Consider the following 25,316-nt stretch of genomic DNA (forward strand, 5'->3'; position numbering starts at 1 on the left):
GTAAACAAAATTAACCGGAAGTACCCCTGTGGAACATTTTGTTCAAATCACGAAAATTCCCGGGTGTTCCGGAGGAACTCGAAACACGGCTATTGTTAATTGTCCAGATACTGGTATATGCATAATATTCTAAAATGCCTTAATTTTCAGCGCTTCATGTCATATTGTTTCACTTGAGAAGACAGTTGTCTGGTTTGTGGACTTGTTTATTTATGTTGGACTGTAATATGTAAATATTTTTCATTGCATAGGAAACTTCTGACCCAAATGTATGTCAAACAATTTGAAATTACTATGTTACCAATTTTGTTACAATGTTAACAATTTACATGTTCTTGTTTACAATTTTAGTAGTTTAGAAAATTTCCTTTACTGAAGAAAGAATTGGAGTGTTTATATATCCACTTAATTGTAACCTTTCATGTGTTATTGACTGGTTGTATTGTGCAATTCCAGAGTATTCCATTATCAATTTTATCTTTAACATTTGATTTCATCATGTTGGTCCATAAAAAATAAGCTATTAAACATATACTGTCATAGGTCAACCTATCATATGTTATCTTTCTGTTCTGTTGACATATTAAAGTTTGTTCCATACCTTTATCTATATTTCTTTTCATTTACTTTATTATAGCATTCATGATTTTTCACAAGCGTTCAGCACCTGATTTAGCTATGAATAGCTGAAGAGCTATGTGCACAATTTAAAATGGTGACCCTCACTATAAGATACAAACCAAGAATGTTGAGAATAAATAAGGAAAGAACTATCTCGGCGAAATGATAACCAAGAATATTGAGTTCTGGATCATATTGATTAAACAAAACTGGACACAAGACCAGGAGGTCACAATACAAGCATTCCTTTAGATATTCGTCTGGGCCTCAAAACCATAAAAAAGGGAACAGATTTCAAGAAAATTTCGATTTTGAACACTTCTTTTCTTGTATCAAAAACACGAATAGGAAGTTGTACGTAAATCTGTAATTCAAGACCTACATGTATGTCTGATTAAAGTATTTGTCTGGAGAGTTTTCATATGAATTGTCATATTAGCATAACTGCACCATTTCTGAAAGTTATGCATTGGATAATTTGACCCCGTCTTTCAGTACTTTCAGGACTTTGATTCATATTTAACCCATCGTCTGGCATAATCCTTGACAGAATTCATAATAGAGATGAAGTTCTGTCGCCAATTTAAAGACCGAGGTTCTCTGTATTATCTGGACCTTTTAGATATGAGTGAAAAATTCTCGAAAGAGACGTTAAACAAGACACATTCATCAATCAATCGTAAGATGCGACTAAATGGGGCGGTCCTTCGGATGAGATCGCAAAAACCGAGGACACGTGTCACAGCAGACGTGGCACGATGAAGATGTCTCCCTGCTCATAGGCCGTAAGCGGCAAGCATAGGCTTAAATGCAGTCTTTCACCGGCAATGGTGACATCACCATACGAATTAAAGGTCCCGTTAAACAATATTTAACCAACCAACCTCACTTTCATCATTATCTATAATAAACATTCATTTAAATTCTTCAACATTCTTCATTATCCTTTTGTTATACATTGGATATCTTAATATCATAACAGTATATTTAATATACATTTGATATCAACGTTTTACAGATTAAATTTGTGGTGTAAACATTTATCTTGTACATATGATAAGTCAACGTATTTCCATTCTTTTCTAACCCTCTTCTATCTTTGAATGAGTGGCTTTTGGAGTGGATGTGTGAGCAAATGGTAGATAAAATTCCCTGTACCTGCTAGTCAGGTGGGTTTGTAAGGGCATGTTAAAATCATGACTGTTAATATTTTTCACTTTCGTTAATTTCCTTTTACAGGATCCTAAATTTTTATTCTATTCCACCCATCTAGTACATAATTTGATTACATGACCCTGTATTTTGTCTTTTCTAAAATTTACAACTGTTAGATTTCTTTAAAACAAATATCTGTATTAATATTACTACTGATTTTTTACTACAATCTTTCTTTTTCTTCTATTAGTAATATTTCAAGTTACTCACACTTTTTTCTTATATGGGGAATATGAAATGGTTATTCCCTATATGTATATACGCATGGATAACTCCAGGAAGTATATCGTCATCAAAACAAACATACATTTGTAATTATGGTCAGCTTCAGCACATGAAATGCTTTAGAGATATTGATATTTTACACTCTGAATTATATGCTTAACATTTTCAACATATTTCATTTCATGCAGTAAACGTATTGAAATCTCTAAGGTCAAAACCTGTGAAACTAATTCTAGAAATAAGAATGATTTGAATAATACCTAGGTTTAACTTTCTATTTTTCTACCACGGTTGATACTAGTAACCAAAACATTAATTCTACTGTTGAGGTAAATCAAGAGTCATCATACTTCGTCTGGAACCAGGAACTTCATTCACAAGCAAGGTCGACACTATTAGAAATTTCTCAGGAACTTATGGAATGCTTTGAAAAATACCCGTGTAAGTCCCAAACCAGTATTGATGAATCGGTCAATTCGTTCAGTACACGCTTGACTGATTTAATGCGTTCTAGTTTTGAAGTCCATAGAAAGTCTAATAAAGGGGGCCAGCGCCCTGATAGAGTACATGATAAACCCTGGTTTAACAGAGAGCTTAAAAGTAAATATAACACATATCGTGTAGCCTTAAACCAGTTCAATCATTACAAAAACAAAGAAAATCACTTGAATTTAATTGAAGCAAAAAAGAATTATAAACATTAAGAAACTAAACTCAGGCGTCAGTATCTACGAAAGGAGGGTGATTTACTCGAACATCTCCGTAAACAAAACCCAAAAGTATTCTACAAACATTTTCGAAAAAGAAAGCCAAAAATACTCCAATAGACTTAGAATCGTTCCACACTCATTTTAAAGATTTAGCTACATTTGTTCCCACAGAAGATTATTCTAATGTGGAAGACACAGGACCTACAGTTTTTAATGAACTAGATATGGGAATTACCGAGAAAGAAATATCCGAAGCTATTGATCAATTAAAATGGGGGAAATCTCATGGTTTGGACTATATTTTGAATGAGTATTTCATGGAATTTAGAGAATTTTTTGTACCATATTTGCATATTATTTTTAATCGAATCTTATCATCAGGATTCATCAACACAATGATCTGACGCTGTTATTGTGCCTGTTTTAAAAAAAGGTGATCCTTCTGATCCAAATAATTACAGAGGAATAAGTCTTGTTAGTTGTTTCTGCAAATTGTTTACTTCCATACTAAACAGAAGACTCGTCTCATGGGCAGCCTCGTATGATATTATTTCAGATGCACAATTTGGTTTTCAACCCAAGCTAGGTACTATGGAGGCAATTTTTGCGCTTCATTGTCTTATAACACAATCACTCCAATCCAAAAAAAACGATTATATTGTTGCTTCGTGGATTATAAGAAGGCATTCGATTCAGTTAACAGGGGAAAATTGTATAGAAAATTAAAACACTACGGTATATAAGGGAAGCTGCTTACCATTGTTCGCTCCATGTATAGTAGGATTAGAACCTGCGTAAAATCCTCTGGTCACATTTCACAATTTTTTGAAAATCACATTGGTCTATTACAAGGAGAAGTGTTGTCTCCCCTATTTTTTGTATTGTATGTGAATGACCTTGAAATTGAATTTATCAAAAAAGGCAATCATCCGACTGATTTACAGTTATTAAGTCTTTATATTTTGATGTATGCTGATGACATGGTGTTGCTTGCAGAATCGGTTATTGAACTACAAAATATGATAAATACACTGCAAAGTGATACAGATGAATGGGATGTAGTTGTTAATGTAGCAAAAACTAAAATTGTTGTATTTAGAAATGGTGGGAAGATTTGCACAGATGAAAAATGGATGTATAAAGATGAAAGTATAGAAGTATTATTATAGACCAGCCTTGCAAAACTTCAAAATGATAGCAGTTTGTAGTGTACATTGTACTTGTAAGCTGACCTTGTCCTGGGATGGAAATAAAGACATAACATTATGTTTACCCATTTACAAGTTTATTTTTTGCACTTATTGTATTTATAACAACACCCCCTCCCCATTGTGGCTGTTGTTGGTCTTGGCAACTAGGCAATGAGTAAAATTTTAAAGTTTTACATTAAAATTTTACCATGTAAATTACACCTGTGTATTGACACCCAAATGGTACAGGCCAAAAACACATCATTGCCTAATGTTATATCATAAAATCAAGCAACAAATTTAGCAGATCTTCTCATTCCGGTTGACGACAATGAGACGATTTGCAATCACCCCCAAACATCAATCATTAAAATGTCAATTTTCAATTAAACAAAAAACCATATGACTATGATTCCGGTGAGCGGCAATCAAAGTGTATCATATATATATGTGACCAAATTGTCACCAAATAATTCAATACATACAATATTGTTCAATCAAATCATTCAATGTCCAATCACAGGAACCAGACGCGCATTCTTCTTGTGTTCCGTAATCAAAAATGTACTTTATCTGGCCCCAAGTTGCCAAGACAGTCTTTTCAAACACACTCCATTGTATTTGTTTCTTTTCCCATAACCAGAACTATAGCCAAGAATCGAGCTCACCTGAAAAATTGAAAACATTTTCCGCAGTACATATTCTTACAACTTTTTGGGATGGGTGGGAAGGGAAATTAAAATGTTGTCTCGACTGTTTTCTCACCGTTCTCCCGAAATTGCCTCGTCATAAAAGGAAATGCTATTCTATTTGCCAACTTATTTCCGGTAGGATTCCGGAATAGTGTTTCCGAAAAAATCCTCAGAAATAAAATATATTTAAGTCTGGCTAAAATAAATGGATTTATAGTTAATTCTATAAATCTTATTATTATAGACCAGCCTTGCAAAACTTCAAAATGATAGCAGTTTGTAGTGTACATTGTACTTGTAAGCTGACCTTGTCCTGGGATGGAAATAAAGACATAACATTATGTTTACCTATATACAAGTTTATTTTTTGCACTTATTGTATTTATAACAACACCCCCTCCCCATTGTGGCTGTTGTTGGTCTTGGCAACTAGGCAATGAGTAAAATTTTAAAGTTTTACATTAAAATTTTACCATGTAAATTACACCTGTGTATTGACACCCAAATGGTACAGGCCAAAAACACATCATTGCCTAATGTTATATCATAAAATCAAGCAACAAATTTAGCAGATCTTCTCATTCCGGTTGACGACAATGAGACGATTTGCAATCACCCCCAAACATCAATCATTAAAATGTCAATTTTCAATTAAACAAAAAACCATATGACTATGATTCCGGTGAGCGGCAATCAAAGTGTATCATATATATATATATATGTGACCAAATTGTCACCAAACAATTCAATACATACAATATTGTCCAATCAAATCATTCAATGTCCAATCACAGGAACCAGACGCACATTCTTCCACATGGCGGAAATGGTTACAATATTAACCATTGAAGCCACCGCCACCAAGGGGGGGGGGGGGGGGGGGGAGCGGCTAGTTCCTGGAACCAAGACCTTGCCACAAAATACCCCGTCCAAATTCTAGTATAACTTTGGATACACTTGCCATCCATTCGTTATAAATTGTTCTAACCCTGCACTAATGTTGTTGAGAAAAATTTCATTGCCTATATTTGATATATGGACCCCATCTGCCTCAAAAAGATTTGTGTTTACAAGTTTGATATCCAAATACTTGATATAACATTCCCCATTCCTTACTATATAAGCCGCCACTGAACTGTTGATTCTTTTTGCAGAATTATTCATTTTTTCTATGTTATCTGATGAATACCAGTTCTTTTTAGGCAATATTTGTGACCATACAAGCTTTGTATTGGGTAAAAGTTTCCAAATTTTGTCAATTGTACCTTTCATATCTTGTATAAGCTGTTTGATTGGTGTGTACCCAATATTATTACCACCACAATGTAGAATAATGTAATCAGGGGGGTCAGCAACTTTCAGCAATGTTTTGATCTTGTTGTACATTTCATACCAGCCCATACCCCCTTTTCCTTGCCACCAAATAGACACATTTAATCTATCCATTAGTCCCAAGTTAACTCCATCTGGTCTGATTCTAGCTGCTAAAAATGCTCTTTTGACTATTGATGAGCCCACTACCCATACCTGTTGTTCTGAAAGTGTATATATAGAGACATGACAAGATTATATAATTATATGACTTGAAACCATTTTCATATATACTTAAACATATGACAGTCTTAAGGGTTATACCTACATTTATATTATGATTACATCCTAACATAAATTTTGTATGCTTTAGATTTCCATCTTCCTGCTTTACAGATTTCTTCCTCTGACATACCAAACATTGCTGCACTGGTTGCTGCCCCAATTCTAAATGAATGAGACTTGTATTTTTTACCTTCTAACCCTATTATCGACAAAACTTTATTTAAAACTGCCGTAAATTGGTATCTAGTTAGTGGTTGTCCACTAAAATGACAGAACAACTTCCCCTGCACTGAAGGTCGTATTGCTAGATATTCTTGAATAATCTTAATTGGTTGTATTTGAGACCCAAATTGGCTATTCTGAATAGTAATTGTTTCTACTTCCCCTATTTGATCCACTTTGGAATGCTTTAATTTTATTTGGATTTTATTTTCTTCTGTAAACATTGTTATGTCTTCATAATCAATTGCATGTCCCAGATCTTTTTGGTTTTTTACTGTCATTTCTCCAACTCTAAAGAAACCAAAAAATGCTAAAGTGTAGGCGGCTTGCAACAGTTTGCATTCATAGTAGTTTGTACAAACCAAGTGCAAACTTTGTAGTATTTGATTTAATATATTTGATGTAATTGGCAGTCTGGCATCATTTTTCTTGACCTTTCTTCTGAATCCTTCTAAGAGTTTCTTAACCAGAAAGTTTTGAGTTTCATCCCTATTGTTTTGAATTTTTAGTTTGTAAGAAATAGCTGAAATGTAAGTTCTAGCTGTTGCCACTGAGAGATGTTTTGCTGACATATAACCTATAAATAGAACTATTTGCTCTAACGTAGGGGGCCATATTTTGCTAAGGTTTAGGGAATCCTGGAATTCCTCAAAGCATCTTAGTCCCTGGTTGTATGTTTCCTGAGTATTTTGGGCTGTTGCTAGATGTAACAAGTTGTTTACTTTATTTCTAACATCAACTGCTGAAATTCTACTGGTATTTTTTCTGGTATCTTGTTTGCTTGTGGAGCCAATTCCTGAAATGTTTTAAACTGTTTACGTGACAGTGCATCTGCGATACTATTTTGTGTACCTGCTATATGTTTTGCCTTGAATACTATGTTGTTTTTAACAGTATAAGGACCAACTTTCTTATCAAAAACATGCTTCTTTTTGATTTTGATGTTTGTTTGTTAATAATTGACACCAGTGCATTGTTGTCAATGTACATTATGATCCTCTTGTTCTTAAAGAGCATTTCGCCCCATATGTAAATAGCTAATACAATGGGCACCAGTTCCAAAAATGACATTTCTTTAAAAATACCTAAATCCCATTTTGTTGGCCAAAGCCAGAAAACCCATCTACCTTCCCAGTATGCCCCACATCCCAAATCTGGATTGCCTGTACTATCTGTAAACAATTTCATATTTTCGTTACTCAGCCAATCACTCTCATGCAAGAGTCTAACACCATTGAACTGTTCTAAAAAAAAAGTAACCAAGTTTTAACATCTTCCTTAAACTCATTTGTGATTTTGATATGATGATGAGCTTTTGTCACCCCACAAGTAGCATCATAAAACCTTCTGTTGAATGCTCTTGCATTTGGCACACCTTTGCTGAAAAAATTTAAGCTTCCAACTATGCTTTGTACTTCTTGTAACTGTAATGACTTTTTAATAAGGGCCATATTTAGCATAAATTTCAACTGTTTTACCTTTTCTAGAGGAAGTTTTACAACCATATCAACCGTATTTATTTCTAAACCTAAAAATATAATGCTTGTAGATGGCCCTACTGTTTTTTCATTTGCTAACGGTACACCCACCAAACTGCACAAATTCTGAAACTCTTCCATTAAATGTGAACATTCTTGAGTACCTACTCTTCCAATAAATAAGAAATCATCCAGATAATGATAAATCGTGCCAATACCTGTCTGTTTCTGTAGTTGCCAGTGTAAAAATGTTGAAAACTTTTCAAACAGATTACATGACATTGCACAACCCATTGGTAAACATTTGTCAATGTAATATTTACCTTGAAATTTGAAACCTAGCAAATCAAAATCACCAGGATGGATTATCATTAGTCTAAATGCAGATTTTATATCCATCTTAGCCAGCAATGTTCCTGTTCCCAACCTAGCTACTGTTTCTAAAACCTGATCTAAAGATGTATAAGCTACTGTACATTCTTGGGGATCTATGTAGTGATTAACACCGTTATTTTCTGGAAAAGATAGATGTGTAATTAATCGCCACATTCCCTCTTTTTTTGGTACAATGCCTATTGGCGATATTTTTAAATTTGATATTGGTTTATTTGAATATGGTCCCCCTATCCTTCCTTTTTCTACTTCATTATCTATTTTTTCTTTTGCTCTCTCAGGGTGTTTTTTGACTGACGTAAGATTATCTGATTCACTCCCTATTCTTGACCCTTTGTACCCTAATCTGAATCCAAATCTAAATCCTTGCAAAAGCTCTAAAGCTATATTTTTTTTTAGGATAACTGTGTAACAATGATTCTAAATTGTTTATATCTATAGGGGTGGTCCCAAGCTTCCATACATTAGAAAGTTCCCCTTTGACCTCTGAATTGAGACCCCCCTCTTCCTCTTGTGTTTTGGTACTGACCCCTTGAAAATCTGTAATTTCCCTGTCCACGAAAATTACTAAAACCTTCCCCTTGTGTGCTGATGTTTTTTGATTGACAATTGTTGATAGGATGTGACCCCCACACTTGATACATACATGCAAATATGCACAGGGTGATCTGAAGCATGAACCTTGGTAGTTGTATTGTAGCATTTTTTACTCTGATTCTGGTAAGTTGGAGCAGCAGACAGAGTTTTAACAGCAGGTAAAACAAACATCAACCATAATTCTGAATCAACCTCACCCCATGGTTTTGTAGGGTTCTTTGCCATTTTTAATCTGAATTGTTGGTCATACTCTTTAAATCCAAGATTTCCTGACCTAGATGCTGCTAACCTAACATCATTCATGTATTTCAAAATTTCTAATGTTTTTGCCGGATGTGCTTCTAAATAAATACTGCAAAAAATTATAAATGCATCCGTCCATTGTTCAATGTTGTTGATTTTTTTTAGAATTTTTCTCGGATGTTTGTAATTACCCATTCACCATTACAATTGTTTGTTTTTGTGGCTCATTAGAATTAAACAACAGTTTTGCCAATTCTACATACTGACCACTGACTATTTTGTTTTTAATTTCTTGTGAAACATTAAGTCCAATGACATTGTTGTAACTGTTGACCATATTTGGTAAATCTATGCCCTGTGTACCTCGAATGGTTTCCCTGGAATTCTCCATGCGGAATCCCGATGGTTCATCTCTGGGTGATACATCCAATTCTCCCTCAAATCCATTATTTGTTGATGTCTCCATTGTCGTCTGCTCTTGAAATTCAACTGGTCCTTCCACATTTTTATTTGTTCGCCCCTTTCTCATAACTTCACCTCCCTTCTTCTTTTTCGCCCTCGTTGATTTTTCTTTTGGCATGTTTTTTCTACAATTTAACTTATTTTCCATAGCTTCTGAATCTTATAAAAAATTAAAATGTTGTCTCGACTGTTTTCTCACTGTTCTCCCGAAATTGCCTCGTCATAAAAGGAAATGCTATTCTATTTGCCAACTTATTTCCGGTAGGATTCCGGAATAGTGTTTCCGAAAAAATCCTCAGAAATAAAATATATTTAAGTCTGGCTAAAATATATGGATTTATAGTTAATTCTATAAATCTTATTAGATCAATTTGTTCACTTGGACGTTTTATTTAATTTTAATGGTAAATTTTTGGTAACGCAGAAACAGCATCACAAGGTCGCAAAACATTATTTGCCCTTAAATCAACTATAAAAGAATTGTATTTAAATCATTGTAACTTATTCTCCCTTTTCGATACCTATGTCTGTAGTATTTTGAATTACGGATGTGAAGTGTGGGGATTACATAGAGCACCTGACATTGCAAAGGTTCATCTGGATTTTTTAAAATTTGCACTTGGTGTTTGTAAAAACACTAATACAACCATGGTATATTTTGAAACAGGGCGTTTACCGTTGTATTATGTTCGTATTTTGAGAATGTTCAAGTTTTGGTTTAAACTATTGCAGTCTGAAAATTGTATACTTAATGCTACATATGAATGTTTATACAATATCTGTGAAAATACAAAGCATACAAGTCGTAACTGGGTTACTTTTATCAAGGAACAACTTGATTGTTTGGGACTTAGTTATATATGGCATGATCAACATAACTTAAATAGCCATGTTTGTTTGCGATTAATACAACAAAGATTGAAGGATCATTTTATTCAAAATTTACATAGCAACATGCAGTATGAATCAAAATGCACTATTTACAAACATTTGGTTGTTAATTTTTGCTTGCAATATTACCTAGAAAAATCTATTCCTAAATTGTACAAAAAGGGTATCTCCAAAATAAGGCTATCATCACATAATTTATCCATAGAAACTGGCAGACATAAAAATGTACCACGTGAAAAAAGGTTTTGTAAAACATGTATCACTGAAATTGAGGATGAATACCACTTTTTGTTAGTCTGTCCTGTATATTGCCAGATTAGAGCTAAATTAGTGAAAAAGTATTACTGGAGTAAACCCTCTATGTTCAAATTGATACAAAAATTAAGTGTGAACAATGTTAAAGAACTTTGTAACTTGGGGAAATTTATTTGTAAAGCTCTTGAACTAAGAACAGTCCATAATATGTCATTTGTATCGTCATTCTCCTTTTTTACTATTATTATACTATTGTATTTACTATATACTATTGTATGCTAGATGTCTTTGTAAGAATTGGCCGTTTATTTTCAGCTTTATAATTATTATCCATGTTCAATTTTGTTATAACGCTATAAGATTTATGTCTTTCGCAATAAAGTTATTATTATAATTATCATAACCTTTTAGAAATTAGGAAATAGTCATTCTGGCCTTGCTTCCTCCACGTGTATACTTCTTTGGCTCAAGATATCGAATTATTATTTTACAGACCCAGCGTGTTTTCCTGACAATAGGTAGGTGATACTCTATTTTCAGTCATTAATAAACGTGACTAAACGAATTCAAGGAATGTATTGCTCAACAATTAAAGATTTGCTTTTAATTATTTCATTTTACAAGAATTTATTCAGCAACTTCCCGAGCTCAACAACAAAACAGATCAATACAGAGAACGAGCACTATTAGTGGGTTTAAAAATATTTTTTTCAATAACTAGCCGAGGTGTTAACCATGCTGATCAACAACAGAACACATCAACAATCAGAACGAGTACACACGACGGGGGAGCTGGTCCGGAGCTACTGGCGCTAATCCTTCTCATCATTCCTGTGGTTATTGTTGTTATCGTTTTCTTACAAAGAAGAGGGTACATCAAACGATGGCGACGAAACAGTAATTATATTGGTTTCATTCTGTACTTATTATCAGTCATATTTTTAGATTATTTTGGATGATACTACTCTACCAATTCTTTTCATTTTTCTCCGTAGTCAACAGAAGACGTCATCCTGAGAATATGACGGAGGATTCTGCAATACCTTCACCTACTGGTCAGATTCTGTTCATGAATATCAAACATATTTATTCAGAGTTTGGGTTCTATCAGATATTTATTTTCTAACTAAGCAATTTCTGTCACATAGAAAGGACATGTGTACGATATTGTATTTATCTTATACAAATAATTAATTGTGATATCTTACAGGTACAAACGTTGAGGACGACCGTGGCGAGGATCAAGCGTTGATATATACTAATGGCACTCCCAATCTGTCAGTTGAAGGTTGATATAAAACGATTCTCTAAACATTTCGATAATGTTGTAATCAGATCAATGTTCGAATTAGCCAAGGTGAAGGGATATTTGTTTAGAACCAATATCCGTAATACTTGTGGTTAAATCCACACCTGTAGACATCCTCTCAACACCAGGTTAAATCCAACAGAGAATGTAATTAGCTGTCATTTTCCATAGAAAGGTATAATTCTATGGTCGTTATAACGATCTAGTTCGTCAATACAACCTATCATTAGGTCAAATGCTGTCTGACGTGTTAAACCGTTCTTGGCACACTGATTTTGACTACAGAAACATATAACTTTATTGCGAAAGACATACATCTTATAGCATTATAACAAAATTGAACATGAATAATAATTACAAAGCTGAAAATAAACGGCCAATTCTTACAAAGACATCTAGCATACAATAGTATATAGTAAATACAATAGTATAATGATAGTAAAAAAGGAGAATGACAATACAAATTACATATTATGGACTGTTCTTAGTTCAAGAGCTTTACAAATAAATTTCCCCAAGTTACAGAGTTCTTTAACATTGTTCACACTTAATAGTTGTATAAATTTGAACATGGAGGATTTACTCCAGTAATACTTCTTCACTAATTTAGCTCTAATCTGGCAATATACAGGACAGACTAACAAAAAGTGGTATTCATCCTCAATTTCAATGATACAGATAGCTCCATTTACCTGATCAGGATATAGGGCTCACGGCGGATGTGACCGGTCGACAGGGGATGCTTACTCCTCCTAGGCACCTGATCCCACCTCTGGTGTGTCCAGGGATCCGTGCTTGCCCAACTATCTATTTTGTATTGCTTGTAGGAGTTATGAGTTTGATCACTGTTAATTATCTTCACCTTTCATTGTAAATTGCTTACATAATCTACTGTGTCGGATTAACTGGCGGCAATGCTGCATGCTACGGTAAGTCATATTGTAGTTTTTAAAATCTTTTATTTTGAATTCCTTTTTTTCCTGCCCAGGCCATGCTAATATTCAGCCCGAAACTTGGATGTACCGTAAATCAAAGAAGGACTTATTCCGAATGTACGTAAAGTTAGGTTAAATAAAACAGTTATTTCGAATGTTGACAGGCTAATTATGCGTAGTTACAATTTTGTAAAATAAATATAGCAAAAATGATTCGATATGATATCAGTACCATTCAAGAATACTTGCTTGAAGCCTGAATATTTTCCGATCTATCCCAAAGTGAAAGAAGACGCCATGTACATTTCAGTCACTAGGCCTAACAGTTTCGGTAATTGTCGTTTCGTTTAATGATAATGTTTATGATAATAATGTAAAACTACCAAATTGTACACAGTTTTTAAGCAACGATGCAATGAAGATGCTTTGTGAACGACTTTAAAAGATGAAAACAACTAGGTATTGAAAATGAATATATATAGGCTTAGTAAAAGGGCAAAACAAGCTGCAACCAAAAACTATTATTAGTTGAAGGAATTTCCCTTGCCTTAATAATAAACACCGAACTAAAATGACATATAGAATCTACATGACACGAAATAAAGAACGTAGTTTCTTTCTCCATAAGATACTTAAATCAGTCATATTATTTGTAAAATTCAAGTTTATTACCACCAGCGCATTAACCGTAATATTTTTCAGCAATCCGGAATATCGTTTTTTGAAAAATAAAAATAGTGCTCCTAGCTCACCCTAAAATATTTTTGCATTGATGGCCAATTGAAAAGGTGTATATTATGAAAATACTTTAACTATTTTGGGCGAGATGAAACCAGTATGGCAAAACCTTTACAAAGTAACCAGTTTTTGGTGAAAAATGACAAAAATACAGTACCATATCCGGTTCTATTATGTATACAGCTTTAGTTGTGCTCCTATTTTTAAAATCTAACATATTTCTTTAAACCCCGGATTCTGATACATATTTATAACACCAATACTCCTATTCAACATTTACTTTCATTTTTATATATTTTAAGGGCCATATTTTGGGGTTTGTGAATCAGGTTCTTTTCTTATTCTTTTACTCCATATCTTATCTGTGTCTAGAGGAGGAATCAGATATAAAACATAATCCAGAGAACGTACTTTGTAGTGGAAGAAGCAGGCAAAATCCTTACTCTATGACATTGTATAATACATATCTCTTTGTTGGTTATTTCTAATAGCAATGATATTTTTGTAATTAGAACTAGCGTCTTTAATACCTTTTAACTAAATAATTATATATAGGATCTGATACAAATGTCATCCATCGACCTGGCGAAAATCAAAGTTCGGGAAGTACAAAAGAAATCAATTCAACTCCCAAAGGTATGTACAAATATCCAAGAACAATCATCTTACATTGTAATATTATAAACTCGACAATCATTGAAAAAAAGCTTTTCAATTGATTTTAGAATATCTAGTAAATACAATTATGTATATCACATGCGAAATGGGATTCTTAAGGTAGATCGATCCTCGTGTGATGACACAGGTTTTTGCATAAACTTTATCAAATTAAACTTTGCGCGTGTTAGAAATATATCTTTTAGAGGAATTTTATTCACTAGATAAAATAAAAATATGATAAATCTATTCATAGTGAAAAAGTTTATATTTTCCATAGATGAATTTTTATAAGGAAAACAGTGCTGTCAAGGGCAATAACTCCTATGTTGGTAGTTCCTCTACTGTATGCCTATTATACAATGATCTCCCTAATATCCACAATTAATTTATACATATTTATGTATTAGCAGTTTCTCTAAACTGTTGACATTTAAAAAAAATCATTTCATTAAGGTTTTCAATGTATAATGACCATATCTAATATCTAATAAATGGATGGTGGAATATATGTAATCATGGTATCATTTTGAACCATCAAATAAGAATAATCCACCGTAGGAATTTTCAAAATTTTGTTTACTACTCGATTTATTTCACCTAGAATTTAACATTGAAGTATATGGGAAAAGCATGTTTTATTACATATTTTAAAAACAAATTATATTTTCATACTAATCTCTTGGTTGAAAGTTACGTACACACTTTCTTTTTATGAAAATATGAAATAAAATAAATCATTGACCACACACATTGTTAGAAAATTAGAGTTTTCTTATTTTTACAAAGGTCAGACAACTCTTACCAAAAGTCTTAAGTGCAAAAAGGTCAGCTTCTAATCATTTATCAGTCATGTGAATTTCATCTGCTTCACTTTCATCATCATTTAACAATAAACTTTTATGTTGATCTAAATCCTTCAAAATTGTTTATTATCCTTTTATTATACATGTTTTTATATTCATATGAAGCAGAATTTATTCAAAAACTTCTACGTGAGAAGAAAAAATCTCTCGTTGTGACCTTCAATTCGACTTTTAGATATATCGATGACGTTTTGTCTATTAACAATGATAGCTTTCATTCATATGTCGATTTGATATATCCCTGTGAGCTCGAAATAAAGGACACCAAAGAGTTGTCCACTTCTGCTTCATACTTAGATATTTTATTGAAAGTAGACATTAACGGCAAACTAACAACTCAACTGTATGACAAACGGGATGATTTCAGCTTCTCAATCGTCAACTTCCCACATTTATGTAGGAATATTCCATTATCACCTGCATATGGTGTTTATATATCTCAACTGATTTGATATGCAAGAGCTTGTTCTGGGTATAGTCAGTTTTTAAATCGAGGTAAGCTACTGACAAACAAGTTGATGATACAGGGATTTCAACAGTCTCGATTGAAGTCAGCATTTCGCAAATTCTATGGTCGTTATAACGATATAGTTCGTCAATACAACCTCGCATTGGGTCAAATGCTGTCTGACGTGTTTCATACCGATTGTTAAGCTGTTCTTTGCACACTGATTTTGACTGCGGATAACTCCGTTTACCTGATCAGGATATGGGGCTCACGGCAGGTGTGACCGGTCAACAGGGGATGCTTACTCCTCCTAGGCACCTGATCCCACCTCTGGTGTGTCCAGGGGTCCGTGTTTGCCCAACTATCTATTTTGTATTGCTTGTAGGAGTTATGCGATTGATCACTGTTCGTTATCTTCACCTTGCATGGAATACCTTAAAAAGTATGTCATTTTAACAAGTTTTTATCTATGTTTTATTATCCTGTTTTAAGAAAATGTATGTTTTTGTATGTCTGACATATACATTTTCTTTGGTTATTAATTAAATTAAGTTACATTGAGTGAATATTAATACAGTTTTTCCAGTTTCAACCATTGATATTGTTAAGTCACAGGATAGTGGAGCTACCTGAAGTTAAAGTCTGCCAAATATTCATACTCTGAGATCGCTATTGACGAAAGAACGGTTTTAGTGTTCCAACAGGACATTATGTTGAATTTGAATTGATATTGTACATGTAGTAATTGACTGAACAAATTCACAGATTATTCATTATTTATGCGAGAGAAATTCGTAAAATTGCATTTTTGGTAACTAATACATGTATATTTATATTATCATTATATGGTGATGTTCACATTATCCCATCTATGACATTGATACGATATGATGTATCTGTTTTGTTGTTGGTTAATTCTAATGAAACTTGTATTTTTGTAAAAAGTAGCCTTTATGATAGACATTATTGAATAGTCATTTGTAGGACCTGAAATGACTGCCATCCAGCAACCGCCTGCTGGAGACAATCAAAGTTTGGGAAGTACAAAAGAAATTAATTCAACTACCATTGGTATGTAAAATGCACAAAAACAATCGTCATGATTTACTAAAGTATATCAATAGTACAAACTATTTAATGAATTTAGACAATCATTGGAAAAATCTCAATCTTATCTAAAATATATAGTAAATACAGGCAAATATATGAACGGTGAAGATAACGAACAGTGATCAATGAAAGATAACGAAGAGGTACATGTAACAAATAACGAACAGTAATCAATCTCATAACTCCTATAAGCAATACAAAATAAAGAGTTGAACAAACACGGACCCCTGGATATACTAGAGGTGAGATCAAGTGCCTAGGAGGAGTAAGCATCCCCTGTAGACCTGTCACACCCGCCGTGAGTCCTATGACTTGATCAGGTAAACGGAGTAATCCGTAGACAAAATCAGACAAGCCAGACACCATTTGACTCAATGATAAGTTATATTGGCAAACTAGTTCATTATAACGACCATATAATTTGCGAAATGCTGACTTTAAACGAGACTGTTGAACCCCTGTAACATCAACTTTGTCGGTAGCCATCCTCGATTTAGAAACTGACCAAACGCAGAACAAGCTCTTGTGTATCGAGTCAATTGAGAGATATGAAGATCAAATGCAGGTGATATTGGAATATTGCTACATAGATATGGAAAGTTGACGATAGAGAAGCTGAAATCATCCCGTTTGTAATGAGTTGTTAGTTTGCTGTTATTACATGTATCCATCTACGAAGCAGATGTGGAGGATTCACATGCAAAATGGGATTATCTAAGTTAAAGTGTCTGAAGTTGGTTATATTCCTACTTTGAGATCGTTGTTGATGAAATATTATTTTTAGAGTTCAGACAAATTTAATTCATTTTGTAGTAATTGTCTGAGAAATTTATAAGATTTTTATCGTTTATGTGAGAGAAAGTCGTAAAATTGCATTTTTGGGGTATTTAATATATTGTTCATTATCTGGTGATGTTCACATTATCCCATACACTTCTGTTTCTATTGAATGTTATTCATCAAAATGTGACATTGTTAATATGCATTATCTCTCTTCACAGAACGGCGTATAGACGTGAATATGGCGAACTTATCTTTCATAGACGGGATGGCAAAATCACTGTTATCTCTAAATATCATGGTGATTATTGGATTACCTGGAAGTGGAAAGACTTCTCTCGTTTCCAAAACAGTTATGTTTGCTTGTCAAAAATTTACCACTAGTGCACATGTCCGGCACATGAAGGACATAAAAGAGTTAAAGGAAATAACCACGGACCAGAAAACTTTCCTTATACTGGATGAGTGTATCAAAAGTTGGTTCAATAAAAATACCATTGCTACTTTACTTAAAAATGTTGAAAATGTTGTTGAAGCTGGAAAGGGAAAGATCCATGCATTGATATGTGTTCCAGCTACTATTTCAAAACATGATCTCGAGGAGTTCCTAAAAAGTAGTTCTTTGCAAGATAAAATTTATGATCTAACCGTAGATGGGTACACCGAAGAAGACTGGGGAGCAATATTCGACAGTCATATGCAAAGTAGAAAGGAATGGATCGAGAATCAAAAATACGAGAAAGGGGGCATCGTTAAATGTATGGAGGCTTACATTCAATGTAAAGCTAAACATATAGGAAAAGCGACAATACCGTCTCTCCTCTTTGAAAACGCGTATTATCTAACGAGTGCTTTAAAATTTCTCGAAAATCCATATGACTTGATGTTGCAGCGAATCAAATTTTTATCCAAATCAAATAGCGGATCTGATGTTCGTCATTTTGCTGCTCTCGTAATTCTCATGTTGCACAATGGAAAAACAAACATTCGAGATATAAACAAAGATATGGTCACTGAACTATGTCAAGTTTTCAAAGTGGAGAATTTTTCATTGTCTCATGACTTACAGCATGAAGACGTGGAACAGTATGGAGACATTGTCTCAATACACTGCAGAGAAACAGTTCGTGTCACATTTGATGTTGTTTGGAAGGAGAGAAAAGATTTGATCATCAAATACTGTGACGGTGAATTATTTTTGGAACGCGTCTCCTTATATGGAGTGAAAAAAGTTGATCTCCTCGCAATAAACGATCGCTTTCAAACGATTATATCAGCTGGAACGCCATACGTATGTGAACACAGTATTTGGGAAGAGTTACGAGCGAAATGTTCTACTTTTAAAAAACAACCGCGTTTTTGACAAATGATTTTTGATAGCTCTTACTGAGTATTTTGTGTAGTTGTTCAGTCTGCGATCAATATTTGACAGCGTTACTTATTTTCATAGGTCTATTAATGTGTGTTTTCATAATTATATAATTTATATGCAAATGAATGCATACTTGACTGAAATTCTATTGAGCTACCGTGGTGCTTTTATTAGTGTGTGTTTTCATATTCCTAAAATTTGTATGCTTACCAATATTTGCTGTCCAGAAAGTAATTGAAAATAATGTATGCTCTGAACCAACAATATTTTCATTGTATTTGTATGTTAAATGATTGAATCAGGTACCAATAAAGTTATGTTATTGCATAACCAGTCAGTTATGGCTATCTCTATCTTTTAGAACGGCTAATTTGCAATAAATAGGATAGAAATTGGGAAGCAATGAAAAAATCCATCGAAATTTTAAAGAAAAAAGTTTACTTGCCGGCCGTAACCTTAATATACTGTCATTTGGAAAGTAAAACCAATATACTGGAACATTTTATTTAACATCTAAGTTATACATAAAGCTACTTTTTTTTATTACATATATCTAATGAAAATAGCTACAAGTGTGATCCGATATTTTACTGCCATATAATCACTCATCCGGATGATATAGGTCAATAGCAACAAAGGATGCAAGTCTTAATGAATATGTAACTACTATGATTTAACCAGCCTTTTAACACCCGGATAATGTAATATCCGTGTAGTACGATAACATTACCTGTGTGAGTCGCACAGCTAATGTGATCCTTAGTATATCAATGGTCGCGAATGCACCCGCTAATGCAATCCCTTTCCAATGCACAAGTGATTGACGATGTAGATATCACCTGCAATATCAACCGATAATATAATACATATCTTATTGTATGACGCTATTGCCAAACTGAGGTTGGAAGAACACTTTTTAAAGTGGGATTAACTGGTGAAACTGCCACATTGCTTTTTAATTGGAATTACATTAGGTATGCGTTGACATCCTTGAAAGTTATCTTGGTAAGAAAAGCCAGAAAATCCGCGATATTTTCTCTAACCCTGAATGTGTATCATGTTGCGGTGAAAAGACGAAGACTATCGCCTTCGATTTTTCTCAAAGAAATAACGAAAACTATAATCATGATTATGTGTATATACATAAACTAAATGATACCTTGCTATTCTTTATTTTTGGGTGAAATGATGGATTAATTGAAAATTGTTTAACGTCCCTCTCGAGAATCCTTCACTCATATGGAGACGTCACCACTAACGGGCTGAAAAATTTAGGCCTATGCTCGGTGCTTATGGCCTTTGAGAAGGGAGGGATCTTTATCGTGCCACACTTGCTGTGACACGGGACCTCTGTTTTTGCGATCTCATCAGAAGGACCGCCCCATGTAGTCGCCTCTTACGATAAACAAGGGGTACTGAGGACCTATTCTAACCCGGATCCCCACGGGATTGGGTGAAATGAGAATCATTTTATATACCAAATATTAATGGGTGATAAATCGCAACAGATTATATACGGTTGAGTTTGTTATGTCGTAACACACTTTGATATGATTTTTCATAAATTCGTACAATATTTTATTTTTGACAAATCAGAGTCCACCATGTCCTCCTTTTATAACAGATCACAACAAATTACGATTGAGTTTGAACTGTCATAATACACCTGTATATCAAATTAAAAATTATCCAAGTTCGTTTTATAACAAGCTATTGTGAATCGAAAATGCAGACTCTCAGCTCCCTAAAACCCACAATTTCAGAAGATACGAGACTGATGTTTTGATATTCTCACAATAAACAACTTTGTTTATATAATATTTTATAAATTGATTGTCTTTTTTTCAGTGAAGTCAAAGAAGTTTTCGAACTTTCCGTCCCTAAATGCAATCCCATTTTCTTGGTGTTATATAAAGGCTTGTGTAATTTAGTACAATTTCCCTCCTACATATTGTTAAGTAACAAAATATTTACGGTTAAAAAGATGTAAAAGAAACGTGTGGAAACTTCTGAAATATGAACATGCCTTTGTGAGCCCGTCGGCGCTTTGCAATGGGGGTTTACAGAAATGCAAATATGGCACAAGAGTACTTACTTACTTACTTATCCTCTTCGTGTTAGGTAAGACATAAGGCTTCCAACAGGTTCCGCCAACCAGCTCTGTCCTTTGCCTTTCTTTCTAATTCACCTCAAATGTATCCCAACTCTTTCATCTCCCTTTCAAGCGTTCTCCTCCATGTACCCTTTGGTCTTCCTGGTTTCCTCTTGCCAGCGGGTGTCCACCTCAATTGAATTAAGGCGTCCCATACAAAAATAAAGTAAAATAGGTGCATAAAATGGCCTTTAGTGTTTTATATGGAAAATATTTAATGGAAAATATCCGAGAACGAAACGACGTTTAAACCGATACCCAGTAGCCTTCCATACATTTTCATCGAAGCATGTGTTGAACATCACGAGACTATCACGTGACATTATATATTTAGGACCAACAAAAATTATTGTGATAATTGCAAAAGTGCAACGATATCGGTTACATGCAGGCTGACCCTTTTAATATTAAAAAACAGAGCCTACTTTACATTACCTGAAAAGTTTTGGGAGCAAGTTCTCCGATAGAAGGAAGGAAGTTTAAAATGCCTCTAATGCAGCATATTTCTTAATTTTCATGAGTATGCAAGATATTATCAGATGCGGAAAGGGGTTTCTGTTTGTGTCAGAAGTTGTTCTCAACACTTTTCTGATATATCAATGTAATAAGAATAAAAATATATAAACATCAAGCACCACCATACACTGTACATCGTTGTATTTTTACATTTACTGCAGCAGGTCGCAATAATTATGTAAATTAAACGCAGTGCTAATCCGATCAGGAGAATATGTAGGGGCGATTTCAAGGTAACAATATAAAATGAACATCACCTTCGTGCAAACTAGATATGATAAATGCAGAGTGATTCGATATGAAAAAGAAATAATATATGATTATATGATAAGCATTTGACAAGAAAAAGTTTCATGAATACTGCTTATCACTTGATAACGGTAGTAAATAATGACATACTATTATGACACTTTCCCCGCGATACAACTGTAAGAACTTGTGCGTCGTGACGTATGTTTTTACTGTGACGTCATATGGTGCGAAGTGCACTGAACTACATTTATATACAGCACTGTAATTGTTCCTGGCAAGCCTTAACTGAACTGAGACCCCAGTGCTCTTTTTACATGCCTGGTGTTATGCATTTTTAGTATATGTCCTGTAAATCTCCACCTTCTGTTCTTAATTTCCTCATTGATGTTGTTGATTCCTGTTCTTTCTGTGAGTTCGATGTTCGATACTCTGTCTGTCCATTTGATGTTCATGATCTTCCTTAGTAGCCTGCCTTCTACTCCTCTCAGTTTCCTTTCAATTTCACTGTTTGTTCTCCATGTTTCTGCGCCGTATAGCAAAACTGATCTTATGTTGCTTTTATATAACCTTATCTTTGCCTTGTAGGGTATTTTTCTCAACTTCCAGATGTTGGACAGTTTATTAAAGGCTGATGTTGCTTTTCCTATTCTAATATTAACTTCTTTCATCACTTCTCCATCACTACTAAGAGTGCTGCCAAGATAACAAAAATCTGATACCTCTTCAATTGGCTGTCTATTCATGATGGTACTTGTGTTACGACAGTTGATCTTCATGATTTTGGTCTTTTTGTCATTTATTTTTAGTCCTATTTTCTTCGCTTCTTTCATCAGATTTCATTTGCATGTAATGGTATGTGTGTGAAAACAGACTAATATCGTCAGCAAAGTCCATGTCCTCCAATGTGTTCGTTAATCCCCATTCAATGCCTCTTGGTTCTTCTTTTGTTCTTTTCATGACCCAATCTATTGCAAGAATGAAAAGTAGGGGTGAGATTATGCATCCTTGACTGACTCCAGATGTTATCAAAAACCAATCGGTGAGTTCACCATCATGCCGTCCTGCACACCTGAATCCATTGTACATTTCTTTAATGTTATTCACAATTTTTTGGTTGATTCCATAATGCTGAAGAATTTTCCAAAGAGGGTCTTTGTGAATACTATCGAAGGCCTTCTCAAAATCTATGAAATTTATGTATAGTGATGAATTCCATTCGTTAGTCTCTTCAATTATGGTTCTTAAAATAAAGATATCGTCAACACATGATCAGTTTCTTCTGTAGCCACTTTGTTCTTCCCTTAAAATTTTGTCTACTGCTTCTTTCGTTCTGTCTAGTATAATCCGACTCAAGTTCTTCCCAGGCACTGATAACAGGCATATACCACGCCAGTTGTTACAATCAGTAAGTTGTCCTTTCTTTGTCAGTTTGACAATTACTCCTTGTTTCCATTCAGTTGGTAATATTTCATCTCTCATTATTTTATTCAAAAGGTCTCTCAGGATGTTTACACTGAGTCCTATATCTGCTTTTAAGGTTTCAGCTTGTATTTGGTCAGATCCTGCAGCTTTGTTGTTTTTCAGCTTTTTTATTGCATTTCTAATCTCTTCTTCTGATATTTCACCATTGTTGATGTCTAGTGCTGGTTCATAAACCTCATTGAATGAGTGCAGCTCTTGTGGTGACTCTCTGTTCAATACCTCACTGAAGTGTTCTTTCCATCGTTCTAGTTGGTCTTCTTGCCTTGTTAACAGGATTCCATCTTTCGATTTAACATGATTGTTACTGCTTAGGTGTTGACCACTTCGGCTCTTAGTAATTTGGTATAAGGCCCTCATGTTCCCACTATTTGCTGCTTCTTCTGCTCTCTCTGCTTGTTCTTCAATGTAGTTCTTTTTGTCCTTCTTAGCATTCTTTTTTACTTCTTTGTTAAATTTACTGTATTCATCCTTTTTTATCTTATCATATGGGTTGGCTAACATTTTTTGTTTGGCTTCCTTTCTTTTCTCAACGACCCCCCCCCCCCCAGGTTTGATAAGATATCCACTCTTTTCTCTGTTTGTTTCTAAAACCTAGTACCTCTTGGCATGACTCTTTGTAGATACTACATATGTCCTTCCAGCTCTCACCAACTGAACAATCCTCTAGTCCTCTCAAAGCTTGGTATTCATTCTTGAGTACAATACTGAATTTTTGATGTTTCTCTACATTCTTCAGCTGTTTAATGTTAAATGCAGTACTTTTCTTCTGCTTTCTGTTTTTTCTCAGCTTAATCTTATTTTTCCAGTGACAAGATGGTGATCGCTACCAACATCAGCACCTCTCTTCACAGTTACATCTCTCAATGAAGTTTCCCACTCCTTGTTGATTAAGATGTAATCTATCTGGTTTTTGTTTCGTCCGTTTGGGGATACCCATGTTTCTTTGTGTATGTTTTTATGGTGGAATAATGTGCCTCCAATAACCAGATTGTTAACAAGATATGTTTCTATAAGTCTCTCGCCATTAGCATTGGTGGTTCCCATTCCATGTTTTCCCATGGTCTCTTCCGAGCCGGTGTTGTCTGTTCCAACCTTTGCGTTTAGATCTCCCATTAATATGATCACGTCATGTTTTGGTGTTTCTGCTTATGCTGAATTCAACATGTAGAATTCATCTTTTTCACTGTCTTTGGCATCGTAGGGGCGTAACACTGAAGGAATGTAATATGACCATAAGAGGTTTTAAACCTTGCTGACATTAGTCGTTCATTGTATGGTTTCCATTCTATCAAACATTTTGCTGATGTTTTGCTGACTATGATTGCAACTCCTTCATAATGTTTCCCATCATTCCTTTCTGAATAATAAACATTTGCTCCGGAGTTATGTACATCTGCACCTGAGTTTTTCCAACGACATTCACTTAGTGTCTACAATAAACGTTTCAATCCCCTATCTTCATTACTTTTAGAGAAGATGCATGTACAAAATGGTACTTAAAATCAGAATAAACCTTCTTCTCAAAGCGGAAATGACGTAATTCAAAGTCGAAGACAATGCAGTCTCTATTAGATTGAATATTGTCTAAACGATTTTTGCGCTATAATTGTCACAAATCTTTAAAATAAACATAATAATAATGAAAGATATAAAAAAGAAATTAAAGAAGAAAATAAAGGAAAAAAGAATCATAAAAATAACAGAAAGGTCTTCCTTTAAAGACGGAAGGCATTAATAATATCAATGATAAAATAACAACCATTATTTTAATGCGAATCATAATTATAAGAAACAGAGTAAACAAAGTATGCCAACCTTAGATCAATGAACAGACGGGTATCACGTTAACGGTTTATAGTGGAGGAGGATGCATGTATATACACCATCAACAGCTTGTGTTATCCATTGC

General features: G+C 34.1%; 3 protein-coding genes across 3 annotated transcripts; 2 read left to right on the forward strand and 1 right to left on the reverse strand.

Annotated features, from left to right (window-relative positions):
- Positions 1-3,726: 3,726 nt before the first annotated feature.
- LOC130047753 (uncharacterized) lies at positions 3,727-9,825 on the reverse strand. Its single transcript, XM_056143133.1, has 3 exons — positions 9,546-9,825; positions 5,843-6,188; positions 3,727-3,781 (listed from the first exon to the last, which is right to left on the reverse strand). The coding sequence occupies exons 1-3, from the start codon at positions 9,790-9,792 to the stop codon at positions 3,727-3,729; spliced, it is 648 nt and encodes a 215-aa protein (XP_055999108.1). The 5' UTR covers positions 9,793-9,825.
- A 773-nt stretch (positions 9,826-10,598) lies between these two features.
- Positions 10,599-12,095, forward strand: LOC130047756 (uncharacterized). Its single transcript, XM_056143137.1, has 4 exons — positions 10,599-10,603; positions 11,512-11,687; positions 11,786-11,845; positions 12,001-12,095. Exons 1-4 carry the CDS (start codon positions 10,599-10,601, stop codon positions 12,081-12,083), a joined length of 324 nt encoding a protein of 107 aa, XP_055999112.1. The 3' UTR covers positions 12,084-12,095.
- Positions 12,096-16,747: 4,652 nt separating this feature from the next.
- Positions 16,748-19,309, forward strand: LOC130050015 (uncharacterized). Its single transcript, XM_056148411.1, has 2 exons — positions 16,748-16,814; positions 17,855-19,309. The coding sequence occupies exon 2, from the start codon at positions 17,875-17,877 to the stop codon at positions 18,994-18,996; it is 1,122 nt and encodes a 373-aa protein (XP_056004386.1). The 5' UTR covers positions 16,748-16,814; positions 17,855-17,874; the 3' UTR covers positions 18,997-19,309.
- Positions 19,310-25,316: the final 6,007 nt, after the last annotated feature.

Source organism: Ostrea edulis, chromosome 1 (assembly GCF_947568905.1).
Source record: "Ostrea edulis chromosome 1, xbOstEdul1.1, whole genome shotgun sequence".
Lineage (NCBI taxonomy): Eukaryota > Metazoa > Mollusca > Bivalvia > Ostreida > Ostreidae > Ostrea > Ostrea edulis.

Coding starts and splice junctions, on each gene's coding strand:
- LOC130047756 (XM_056143137.1), top strand. Junction 11,688..11,785: donor CAAACGATGGCGACGAAACA/GTAATTATATTG, acceptor TTTTCTCCGTAG/TCAACAGAAGACGTCATCCT. Junction 11,846..12,000: donor TGCAATACCTTCACCTACTG/GTCAGATTCTGT, acceptor GATATCTTACAG/GTACAAACGTTGAGGACGAC.
- LOC130047753 (XM_056143133.1), bottom strand. CDS start 9,792: ATGGAAAATAAGTTAAATTGTAGAAAAAACATGCCAAAAGAAAAATCA. Junction 6,189..9,545: donor TTCCAGGGAAACCATTCGAG/GTACACAGGGCA, acceptor ATACACTTTCAG/AACAACAGGTATGGGTAGTG. Junction 3,782..5,842: donor ATATTGCCTAAAAAGAACTG/GTATTCATCAGA, acceptor CATATTTTGTAG/TTCAATAACCGATTCTGCAA.
- LOC130050015 (XM_056148411.1), top strand. CDS start 17,875: ATGGCGAACTTATCTTTCATAGACGGGATGGCAAAATCACTGTTATCT.